Source organism: Bos indicus, chromosome 20 (genome assembly GCF_029378745.1).
Source record: "Bos indicus isolate NIAB-ARS_2022 breed Sahiwal x Tharparkar chromosome 20, NIAB-ARS_B.indTharparkar_mat_pri_1.0, whole genome shotgun sequence".
Classification (NCBI taxonomy): domain Eukaryota; kingdom Metazoa; phylum Chordata; class Mammalia; order Artiodactyla; family Bovidae; genus Bos; species Bos indicus.
In genome coordinates this window covers 67,608,147-67,620,880 of record NC_091779.1, presented here as the reverse complement: position 1 = coordinate 67,620,880, position 12,734 = coordinate 67,608,147, and the positions used below count along the sequence as shown (strand labels likewise).

The 12,734-nt window shown below is 48.2% G+C and overlaps 1 protein-coding gene across 1 annotated transcript in view; it reads left to right on the top strand.

Annotated features, from left to right (window-relative positions):
* ADAMTS16 (ADAM metallopeptidase with thrombospondin type 1 motif 16) overlaps nt 1-12,734 on the top strand; it is a 194,417-nt gene that overhangs the window by 143,822 nt on the left and 37,861 nt on the right. Inside the window, exon 17 of the mRNA XM_070774930.1 lies at nt 1,424-1,550. Within this exon, the coding sequence (XP_070631031.1) occupies nt 1,424-1,550 (127 nt within the window). The remainder of the gene's footprint in view (nt 1-1,423; nt 1,551-12,734) is intronic.

Genomic DNA, 12,734 nt, shown 5'->3' with positions numbered 1-12,734 from the left:
AAGGTTCTAGGAGCTGTTCCAAGAATCAGGGAAAGAGACCAAGTATTCATCTTTTACTCTGTCACACCTGTGTAACAGGAGACATTAAAGTGGCAGCTTCTGATATTTCCTAGAGCAGCATTTCTCAAAGTGTGGTCCACGGGGCAGCAGCTCCTGGACATCTGAGCACGTGTTAGAAACTTACATTCTCAGGACCCATCCCAGGCCTGCCGGATCCAAGGCTTTGGAAGTGGCCGGGAGTGTGTTTAAGCTAACGAGAGGATTCAGATGTACACTCGAGTCTGAGAACCCTGAGCAGGGGAAGGTGCTGTGTCAGAGGACAGGGTGTGGGCCTGCCATAGAGGGATGAGAGGACTTCCACCAGGTGTGTCGGGGACAGTGGATGAGGACCAAGTTCCACATACAGACACAGCTGTGGGTGGGCTCTGGGGGTCAGAGGACCAGGGGAGATGTTGGTACAAGAGGGAGGCAGCGGGGCTGGAGGACAAGGCCCGGAGGTCTCCACTTTAACGAGAGAAGAGCGGGCTTTTAATCTGGGAGCAGTGTGAGCATGTGTGAGAGTGTGTGAGTGTGTGTGTGTCTGTGTGTAAGGCTGGAGGACAAGGCCAGGAGGTCTCCAGTTTAACGAGAGAAGAGCAGGCTTTTAATCTGGGAGCAGCGTGAGCGTGTGTGTGTGTGTAAAGGAAATAAATATAGGTGGTATCAGTTAAACAGTGGACTCAGAGCAAGGCATGGGAGTGGGAATCAGGGGCTTACAAGACTGATCCTTTGACTACACAGAGACTACAGACCCCGGAGAAGGGGCTTCAGGAAGCCTGTTCTGAATGCATTTGATGGATTGTGTATCTCTTAGACAGCCAGCTCCATGAGCCCGGGAGGCCAGCCTGGGGATGTCGGGGCTAAGACCGGATGGGGGGGCAGATAGTTTCACCAAATATAAGTTGGCACCAATAACGAGGCACACACTTAAAGACGTTAAAATGTAGGCAGGGTGGGGTACTTGTGGTCCAGTGGTTAAGAATCTGCCTTCCAATGCAGGGAACAGGGGTTCAATTCCTGGTCTGGGAACTAAGATCCTACATGTCTCAGGGCAACTAAGCCAGTACAAGGCAACCTCTGAGCCACACACTCTGGAGGCCGCACGCCACAATGAACAGCCTGCATGCAGCCAAAAATAAAAATAAATATATATATTTTTTTAATGTAGGGGGAAGATACAAGGCATCTTAGAACTGATGAATTCCACTAAAAAAAGTCATCAAGACAGATCAGAGAAGTGGAATATCATAGTCAGCCAAATGTCATTCATGCAAAAACAGGCTAACATGCAGGAACAGAGTTTCCGGAGACGGCATTAGCTCTTCGCCTGCTTTTACCACGGGTCGTGTCTGTGGTCTTCACCGTGCATCCCTCTCTCTCACAGGGCAGACGACCGCGAGAGCAGCCTGCTATAGAGACCTTCGTGTCCCAGTGAACGCCTCCTTCTGCAGCCCTGACGCCCGGCCGGTCACAGGGGTCGTGCCCTGCAAGGTGTCTGCCTGTCCCCCCAGGTAAGAACTGCCGCGTCCCTCTGAACGAGTGTCAGGGGTTTGCAGCTATAAGGCCCAATCCTCGGGGCTCCTGAGCCTAGGGACTAGAAGTGCCAACCGAGGCCACGTGATCCGTGATGGCAGAAGTGAGAGGAGCAAGAGCTGCCTGAACAGATGAGCCACAGAAAGTGTGCTCGGGGTGGGGGCAGGCCTGGCCCATCTGGGCAGGGGCGCGGAAGGTCTCAGAGTGGACGGCGCTTTTTCTGGCTTTTATCGGCTCAGGCTGCGGGAGGGGCAGCGGGCCATGGGCAGGGGAACTTTTTCCCACCAAGCCTCCGTGCCCTGCCCAGGCCTGTCCCGGCTGTCCGGGGAGGGTGGACCCTGTGCAAATGTGGCAGCAAGCCTTGGCCATCTTGGTCACCCGTCCCCAGCACCGCCGCCCCGACACGCTCCTCAAGAAAGCCCCGGTCCCCTGATTCAGGTGCGGGCAGGAGCCCGGGGGGGCAGCCGAGGTCCTGCCCTGCCTCCCCCAGCTGTCACCCCCGAGGCTCGCCCACCGTCTGTCTGCATCTCCCAGGCTTCATCATCACAGAGACGTTGTCAAAAGCATCCGAGTAACGTGTTTACAAAAGGGAAGCTCACTAGGCCCTTCTGACAACCAAGGCACTCACCATGTCACATGTGGCCTCATGCGTCTTGATTTTAAAGACCCACAGTAGCTGGCTTTGCTGAACTTGGCCTCAAAAACAGAAATCAGGGTCTTTGGGGGCTTCCCAGGTGGCAGAGTGGTAAAGAATCCACCTGCCAGGGCAGGAGACACAAGAGACACAGATTCAAACCCTGGATCAGGAAGATCCTCTGGAGGAGGAAACGAATACTTTCCTTCCAGTATTCTTGCCCGGAGAATCCCATGCACAGAGGAGCCTGGCCGGGCTGTAGTCCATGGGGTGGCAAAGAGTCAAACACCACTGAGCACAAGGACATATTATATTCTTAATGTTATATATATTATATTATGTTATATTATATTAGTACCTTCACCTTGTACTTATCAGGGCAGTGTAGGTCAAGAAGTGTTGAGGGAATCCATGTAAAAGCTCTCACTCAGTCCAGGACATGTGCTAAAACACTCACTAAATCTTGGCTCTTTGCTTTTTTGCCCGGAAAGAAGAAACAAGTTCGCATTAGTTATTTACTGACGGTCAATGACAAACAGAAGAAGGAACTACGTTACATGCACCCGTCCCTGTGCACTGTCATATTACCCAACTGCACTGGGAGAATAGATCTTAATTTTAAAGCTGTTCTGTTGTCCTCTGAAATGTAAAGTACCTTTCTTTCTTGCCCAGAATACTGCCAGTTTCTCCTTCCTGATTAAGTGAGCGGCACACCCACTGGGAGACGCCTGGGAGAGCCTATGTCTTTCCTACTAGACTGCCTCCTGCGAGGCGTCCATCCATGACCCTCTCAAGCGGAGGGTCCACCCGCTTCTCCGGGCCCCACAAAGCCTCCGCGGCCACAGGGCACGGCTGCATGCTCAGCCTCCCACCGTCTTTGGTTCACAGGGGGGCACAGAGGATGGAGCGGGGAGCAATGTGTTGTTTCCTGCTCCTCATGAGGGAGGCTCCCCGAAGGACCCGGGGGCGGGGGGCGGGGGGCGATTTAAAACATCTTAATCACAGCTAGTCTTCTTTATAACGGACGTGATCCAAAAAAAACAGCTCTGCGGCTCCCCACTCCCCCGCCCCCCACCCTGCGCCCCCATCGGTCTCCATCCACACGTGCGCACCGCCGCGTCTGGGGCACACAAGGGCCCCGGGTCCGAACCCAGGTCGTAAATCTCCGCGGGCAGATAGCCGGGAGTCCGGGAGCCTCCCAGCCTGGAGGAAGGTGATCTCAAATGTCTGCGAGGCGGGGGCCAGCGGGGGCACCCCGGCCCGGTCGTGGAGCATCGGCACTTCGCGCCACGCGTTGGTGACCAAGCGAGGCCCCCCGCGCCGCCGCCTCCGCGCGCCTGGAAGGAGGCTCTGCCGGCCCCGCGCGGACAGGAACGCGCGGCACTCCCCCGGCTCATTTGAGCGAGGATCAGGCATTTTTATGGCTTGCTTTTGATACATGAGCCATAAATCAAACGGATACTTATTTCGTTTCGATTTCTCAGTTTATCTAAATGGAGCGGCTCTTCCTGTTGTTCCTCTTATCGCTCTCGTTTTCCAAGCACAAGCGTTCACTGCACGCCTTCCTGGTCACCCGGCTGAAGATAGAACTAGAGGAAATACTTTCCAGATGGTTAATGGATGCTTCGCCTCTTTCTGCAGGATTCTTCTAGGGATGCAGAGGAAGGGTGTAGATAAAGCGTCTTGTCATTCGATGCTTCCTCCCGGTACAAACGGAGCCCTTCTCTGCTTTCCTCCCGCTTGGTCTTTGGATGGTCCTCTTGTTCCTGTCTACATTTTGCTGACTCCTACAAACCCATCAGCAGAACTGTTTCTTTTACAGCCGAGATCCAGACGAGGGTGACTGCGTCCATTTGGTAGAAATGAGGGAGGAGATGAGCAGGGGAACGTCATGTTCTAGTGATTATGAAGAACTAATGATCTTCTTACCGCAATACTGCCAGGAACAGGAGAGGGGGCAGTAACACTTGTCCTGCAATAAAGAAGGCTGAGCACAGGAAGAATTGATGCTTTCCAACTGTCGTGCTGGAGGAGACTCTTCAGAGTCCCTTGAACCGAAAGGAGATCCAACCAGTCCATCCTAAAGGAAATCAATCCTGAATATTCATTGGAAGGACGGATACTGAAGCTGAAGCTCCAATATTTTGGCCACCTGATGCGAAGAGCCAACACACTGGAAAAGTCCCTGATGCTGAGAAAGACTGACGGCAGGAGAAGGGAGCGACAGAGGACAAGATGGTTAGATGGCATCACTGACTCAAGGGGCATGAGTTTGAACACACTCTGGGAGATAGTGAAGGCACCTGGCATGCTGCAGTCCATGGAGTCGCAAAGAATCGAACACGACTGCGAAACTGAGCAACAACAGCCTAGGTTTAAGCCTTGAAAATATTCACACCTGGTAGTGTGCAGGTTACCCAGGGATGAAGAGGACCCTGGTCATGGAGGCGGTCCATATATGTGAAGGGGTTTAACTCCCAGGATGGTAAGGAAGTATGTCAGTTCATTTAATTATTCGAGTGACTGGGAATAAACTAGCTGCAGGACCAGCCTCCTGGGCGTGTTCCCTGCCCATGGCTCAGGGCCCTGTGCTGGAAACCCTCCCCACTTGGTTTAATTATCCAATGCTGCCAACTTGAAATCCCTCGTGGTCTCGCACCTGGCACCGGATTCCACAAAGGACAGAGCCAGTCCTCTCACCTAGCAGCCCAACTTCTGTTTCAACACCATTAATTCTGGAATCTTTGGGAATCGTACTAGAGTGTTTCTTCTTTTAGTAAATCAATTACACGTCCCCCTTGAGTTGAGCACAACCTCATTTGTTTTTAATGTTACTTAACTGTTTCTTTGTTTGTTATATACATTTATTTATCTTTAATTGGGCGATGATTGTTTTACAATATTGTATTGGTTCCTGCCACACAGCAACACGAAATCAGTCACTGGCAGAGGCATGTCTCCTCCCTCTTGAACCGCCTTCCTGTCTCCCACGTCATCCCTCTCCTCTAGATGGTCATGGAGCGCCGGCTTTGAGCTCCCTGCATCGCACAGCAAATTCCCATGGCTACCCACTTTACGTTTGGTGGTGTCTGTGTTTCCATGGTGCTCTCAAGTCATCCCACCCTGTCCTTCCCTCATTGTGTCCACAAGCCTGTCCTTTCTAGCTGTCTCTTTTCAGATCATGGATTTCTCTGGTGACATGACAGTGGCGATGAAGGATATAGGAGACTTGGTACAGTTATCTCTTTCCACTTACGGGATGAGCATCAGCTTTGCCGAACTTCAGAACCCTTGTGGACGCGTGAAGCCACAGGTCGGGGAGCTTTGCAGAGCCCGCGTCCCCCAAGTGCTGCACTTCCCGCTGCTGTTCTTCTGGGACTGAGCTGACTGTCAGGGAACCTGGCGCTACATAGGGTTCATGCCCACAGACGCCGCCTCCTGAGGGGCCCTTCCTCTTCTTGAGAAACCTTGTCCTCCCGCCGCTGTGCCCCCACTGAAAAGGCATCTAGCTGTCTCCTTTTAACCAGAGAAACCAAAAACGTTAGGTCATCTCTGTACTTGACAGTCTTTGGAGAACCATTCGGTGTGAAGTGTGAAGTTGCCAGTGCAGGGGCTGAGCATCGAGACTTGACTAGGTGACTGCGTCATCACCTAGATATGACAGTCTCAGTGTAAACGGGGGTGTCTTACTGTATCTCCCCCAAGAAAGATGTGGCTGAACCAAAACAAGGAAGTTAGAGTACATTCAGGCTCATAAAGGTGTTTGTCACAATGCATCCGTAATGAAAACCATCATAGTGACGTTTGTTACAGCGCATCCATAATGAAAACCAAGTTACAAATATGGACGGACTGGTCCTAATCAAGGCTGACTTGACTTGTTTCCTCGGTCACTGAAATATTAAAATGGAAAAATCATTGCAGAAGTGGAGCTATAGAAGTGAGCTAACTATTTAGATCTGGAGTCATCATTTCACACCAGAAATCTGCCTTACGTAGTTCCGTAAAATACTTTGGGTGTTTTTTGGGGGGGCCTCCTTATTTGTCTTGCCTTACTTGTTTTGTTTTGGTGCATGTTTGTGTGTCAGTATATGTGTGTGAGTATTTTGTTGTTTTGTATATCTATCCATGTGAGCAAAGGCAAAAAGGCACTTTGGAAATACTTTTATATTTCAGGGAACTTACTTACAAAGGTTAAATAGTACCTGTAATGATCATAATAGTTTTATTATTCTGGTCCTGAGACCTCAATATGATGAACTAAAATTCACCAAGTGTCCTAAAATACACATGAGAGCATATGCTTCGAATATGTTGGAATAAAAATGAAAATGAAGCCTACGAATAGATAAATGGAATACCCGGATGATAGATGGAAAGGTAGATAGATAGGTGGCAATTAGAAAGACAGGCAGGCTGTTGTTGAGATGGTGAGTCACGTCCGACTCTTTGTGACCCCATGGACTGAAGCACGCCAGGCTTCCCTGTCCTTCACTCTCCCAGAGCTTGCTCAAACTCATGTCCATCGATTCAGTGATGCCATCCAACCATCTCATTCTGTGTCACTCCCTTCTCCTCCTGCCCTCAATCTTTCTCAACATAGGTAGGTAGATCTATAGATAAATAGAATCAGTTCAGTCGCTCAGTCATGTCCAATTCTTTGCGACCCCATGGACCGCAGCACACCAGGCCTCCCTGTCCATCACCAACTCCCGGAGTCCACCCAAACTCATGTCCATCAAGTCGGTGATGCCATCCAGCCATCTCATCTTCTGTCGTCCCCTTCTCCTCCTGCCCCTAATCCCTCCCAGCATCAGGGTCTTTTCCAATGAGTCAACTCTTCACATGAGGTGGCCAAAGTATTGGAGTTTCAGCTTCAACATCAGTCCTTCCAGTGAACACCCAGGACTGATCTCCTTTAGGATGGACTGGTTGGATCTCCTTGCAGTCCAAGGGATTCTTAAGAGTCTTCTCCAACACCACAGTTCAAAAGCATCAATTCTTCGGCGCTCAGCTTTCTTCACAATCCAACTCTCACATCCATACATGACTACTGGAAAAACCACAGTCTTGACCAGATGGACCTTTGTTGACAAATGTCTCTGCTTTTGAATATGCTATCTAGGTTGGTCATAACTTTCCTTCCAAGGAGTAAGCATCTTTTAATTTCATGGCTGCAGTCACCATCTGCAGTGATTTTGGAGCCCCCCAAAAAATAAAGTCTGACACTGTTTCCACTGTTTCCCCATCTATTTGCCATGAAGTGATGGGACCAGATGCCATGATCTTAGTTTTCTGAATGTTGAGCTTTAAGCCAACTTTTTCAGTCTCCTCTTTCACCTTCATCAAGAGGCTTTTTAGTTCGTCTTCACTTTCTGCCACAAGGGTGGTGTCATCTGCATATCTGAGGTTAATAGACTAGACTTTACTAAAACTCTATAGGTACATGTGTATATTCACTGCAAGTGTCCTAGTCAGGTCTTCTGGAAATATTTGTTGAAAACTGAAGCTTCACTCAGAGTCACATCTTTCTGAGAGGAGAATTCAGTATGTTGTTTTTTAAGTAAGGTTAGACACCATTGTTTCACTGTCTGATCCGTGAATTACTTACAGTGATTGTGGTTTTGCATTTCTAAATTTATTGAGGCTTCGGGGTGAATTTTTTGTTATTTCAGATGTTTCTACATTGAGATCAAAGAAAGAGTTAAAAAGTATGTAATTTTTAGCATTTCCAAGATTTCCGTTCTGCCTTAGGCATGGGAGTTTTTACAAATATTTTCTGTGGGAATGAAGGAATGTGTGTTTTGTGTTGTATTAGGGTTATTTATATGACAGATCAGGCTTCTTCTTTATCCAAATATGTTCCATCTAGTATGTCTGCTTCTGAGAGAAACACTTTAAAATTTCACATTAGGATTGTTTATTTTTCTGTTTCTGCTGTTAATTTTGCTTTATAGTTAACATTAAAATTCTACTTTATGTTGTTAGGTAGGGGTCTAGTTTTGGCATGAATTGTTCTTTATATTGAACAATAGCCATGCTTATTCCTAATACTGCTTTTTCCCAATATTCCTAATATGGCTTTAGTGGATGATCTAGTTTTTTTTTCATTGACATTATGGCACTAGGCTACCTTTACTTGTTTTTGGCCTGCCTTACGTTTCTTCATTCTCTGTATTTTTAAATAGCTCTGTTATTAGGTTTCTCTTCACCTTGGATAATTTTCTGTTGGATTTTGAATTTATCAAATCAAGCGTATCTTTTACCTACACGCTTAGCTTGTCTACATGAGATGTGGCTGCTCGTGTATTGTTAATAAATCTAGGTCAGGATTTAGGATTTGAGTCTTCCATCGTCTATGCATCTGATCGCTTCACGCCTGTTCTCTTCTCTAATGAATGTGTACAATTCTCTTTCTACTCTCTTATGACCTCTACTGGAGAAGGCAACGGCACCCCACTCCAATACTCTTGCCTGGAAAATCCCATGGACGGAGGAGCCTGGAAGGCTGCAGTCCATGGGGTCGCTGAGGGTTGGACACGACTGAGCGACTTCATTTTCACTTTTCACTTTCATGCATTGGAGAAGGAAATGGTAACCCACTCCAGCATTCTTGCCTGGAGAATCCCAGGGACGGGGGAGCCTGGTGGGCTGCTGTCTATGGGGTCGCATAGAGTCGGACACGACTGAAGTGACTTAGTAGTAGTAGTAGTATGGCCTCTACTGTAGGAAATCCTACCTTCTCTCCTTTTTTCACACCACTGCTTTTTGATATAGATAAATAACACAGATAGCCACATAAATTAGTGTAACTTTAAAAACATCTTCAGGTTGCCCACACACAATTATTATGAAGCTCTCCGAAATAAGGGATTTATAGACAAAGCTAAGTGTGCTGTGACAGCGCTCACACTGGAGTGGAGCCCCTTACAGATCATTCATACAGTGCTGCTCGAGTTCTCTGGGTGCATTCTCCGAGGAGGGCGAGGAGGCGGACAAAAGACACCTGTGGGAAGCGGGGGGTCCAAGCATGCACCGCCTGGGAGGCAGGGCCCTTGCCTCCTGCACCCCGAGTGCTGGTAAAGTTTAGGAAGGTTTGGATCATCAGCACCGCGTGAGCATGTCCGGTGGGGGCGGGTGGTGAGCAAAGACGTGGGATTTCCAGAGAGGCAAGAGAGCAGAGCAGGTGAGGACCGGCCCGTCCCTGGTGAATCTCGCCATAAAGGACAGAAGGAGCTGCACCTGGAAATGGCCACGAAGCCAAGGGGCGGCTGCTTCCCGCCTCGTGGGAGAGCTGGTGAGCTGAGCCCTCTCGGCTTCGGGAATGACCAGGGAGGGACACAGAGCAGCTGTGAGGGTGGGGCCTCGGCAGGAGCAGGGACACGCCCAGGCAAGTGGGGGCTGGAAGCTGAGAAAGCTCCTGCCACATTGCTTTTGTTTTTCCAGTGGGGGAAAAAAAAAAAGCTAAGCGTTTCTGTTACTGACCTCAGGTCTGGCTGCTCGCCGCTTGAAAGCCAATACTCCAGAGACAAGTGTTGGTACAAAGGAAAGTTTGCTTTATTCAGGAGGCTGGCGACCTGGGAAGAAGGTGGACTCATGTCCAAAGGCTAACGCCCCACTGCCAGTCACAGGGAAGAGCTTTAAAGGGGGCATTTCGGGGATGCACAGGAGGAAGGGGGCTTCATGCTGCACATACAGTCGGCCCTTGACAGTCACCTTGGAAGCTTGTCACCTGTGATCTGATCAGTGTCATCTTGGTTGTTTTAAGTACAGTTAGTCTTCAGTTCCTGGGGTGGTTGGTTCCCAGTTCTTGGGATCGTGCAAGATAGAGCAGCTGATGTCATGGCTACAGTCTGATCATCATGTAGGTAACTCCTTCCACTGGGTGGGGATTTTGGCATCTACACAGCAGCTCAAAGTATATGATCCAAAATATAATCCTGCCCTGAGGAGGAACTAAAGGTCCTTGACTTCGTTTAATGGTTAAACTATTATCAATATGATTTTGTCTTTTTTGGCCTTTCTTTGCTTCAGGATTTTTGTCACTTCTCTGATGACATTTACTCGTGGGCTAAGGTTTTCCTGTAAGCAAGAGTCAGGTAGAGGAGGTAGGGCATCTGTCCTGGGAAGGGCCCGCAGGGTCCTGCTCCATTACACCACCTGGGCGTCAGGAAAACAGGCTGCTGCCTTGACGGGAAGGAGAAGGTGAGATGGGCAGTGCCCTGGACAGCCATGTGAGTCAGGTGGGCACTTCCCTGAGTGCCCACTTGGGTCTGCAGGTCCTACAGAGAGCCTAATCACACAGGTCATGGGTACAGGTGTGGTGGTCAGAGTTAGCTCAACAAGAATTAGGATAAAAGAAAAAAAAATCCAAGAAGGTGAAAGCATTAGTTACTCAGACGTGTCCAAACTCTTTGCAACCCCATGGACTATAGCCCGCCAGGCTCCTCTGCCTATGAAATTCTCCGGGCAAGAATACTGGAGTGGGCTGCCATGCCCTCCTCCAGGGGATCTTCCCCACCCAGGGATCAAATCTGCTTCTCTTGAGTCTCCTGCATTGGCAGGCAGGTTCTTTACATCTAGCACCACCTGGGAAGCCCTTAGGAAGCCTGTCTCCTTATTTTGTTTTAATGTATGACAAATCCAAGGCCGTAGCATCAGACAAATCCCTGAACCTTCTCTTCAGAGGTAACATGCAACCTACCCTGCTATCCCAGATTCAGAAGTCAGCATGAACCTGGGAAGGGCAGGAGGGGATGTGGCCTTTATTTCTTCCCTAAGGATGAGCCCACAAGTCCAAACTGAGCAGGTCAAGGGGGAGGGCAGGGGAGGGAGTGGAAGAAGGCAAAAGTGGCATCTCCCTGTAACCCTTCTGAGGGCTGCACCCCTCCATCCCCTTAGAAAGTCTGCACTCTAGGCTGGCGGGATCTCAGCTTCACATCTGTCTCCATAGCAACCTCTGCAGAGGGTGGGCTTCTGACTCATAGAGGCCCCATATGGTTCTTTAAGGTTTCAGACCAAACTTACAAGATGATACCACATGGTAAAGTGGAGAAGGAAATGGCAATCCACTACAGTATTCTTGCCTGGAGAATCCCAGGGACAGAGAGCCTGGTGGGCTGCCGTCTATGGGGTTGCACAGAGTCAGACACGACTGAAGCGACTTAGCAGCAGCAGCAAAGTGTGACATGGCACTTTTCTGCTCCCTGAAAAGCTACCTGAGTTATTTTGGAAGAAAAATTCTTTTTTTTCCCCTCCATTATAATCCTCCTTTTTGCCTTCCTTCCTCACCCCACCCCACCTCACCCCCCGCCACCTTAAAAATACTTTCACTAAATTAAAAAGAAAAAAATCAGCAAACTCCTAGGACTAGGAAAATTGAGCAAATGAGTAGAGTGAACTCATGTAACCCTGAAAGAGCTGTCGCCTAAGAGGGCAGCCGAACTAATTGACCAGAATCAGATACAGGAGTTTAATCATTCATTTTGCTGTTCACATTAGACTTTTCTTAGTTTTGATGGACTTTTGATGTCTTGTCATTCCAAAGTCATCTACAAGCCACATGATTTTGCCAAGCATATTCACCAGCTGTGGTGACTTTATAACATTAAAGTCTCAGAAAAAAAGGAGTGTCACTTTAAATTAATTTTAGCATGTGGCTATAAGATATTATGACAAGTATGAATATCATCATTGAATCTTAGATTATTTTTCATCTTATTTTGACAGTGTTCCTGCTTCAGCAGTCCCTATTTTATTTATAGTTTCTAATAAATATTACTTATGATTCATTGCATTTTAAAGACATGCATAATTTTTAAACAGTATTCCCAGAGCCAAAGAGATCCTCATATATATTTGTTTAGGTAAACTACATTTTCAATTAAAATACCCCTTTCCAGACAGGACCTCATTTCAACAAAGAAATGGTGTTGCAGGATGAAATAGCACCACATGGCAGAATGAAAGATTCTGCGTTCAGCTTGGTTTCCGTGTTAGAACTAACAGGTTCCGTGTTAGTTCAGGGCCAAAGACCTAGAAGAGGACAAATTCTTAATACACTTTGACTGTGGTCACCAGGAATGTAATTGTCATAAAGACTGCAGCCTCCTAGAATGTTTAGATTTGTCTGGATCCCACACAACACAGGAAAACACACAAGTGTCCCCCTCCTGCCTCCAGCCGCCATGTGATAGCAGCCTTCTTTTATCCCTACGTCAAACAGAATTCCAACTACTGGGATTCTTAATTGTTTTCATGCATTTATGACATCTAACAATAAAAAAGACTGAAGAGAAGAATTCACTTAAATCCTCAAAACTCAGCATTTGCACTAAACCTTGGTCTTTGCTTCTTACATGCATTGTTTTAATTGCTTTTTAAAGGCTTACTCTGAGAGGCCACACTCCCTGTCCCACGCACACAGCCCCACTGACCAGGAGGAACAACTCCCTTACCTTGGTTCTCTCTTTTGGGGTCTGTTCCAGTATTTCTCAATACTGGGTGTAGTCATCATTTTCCTCTGTGA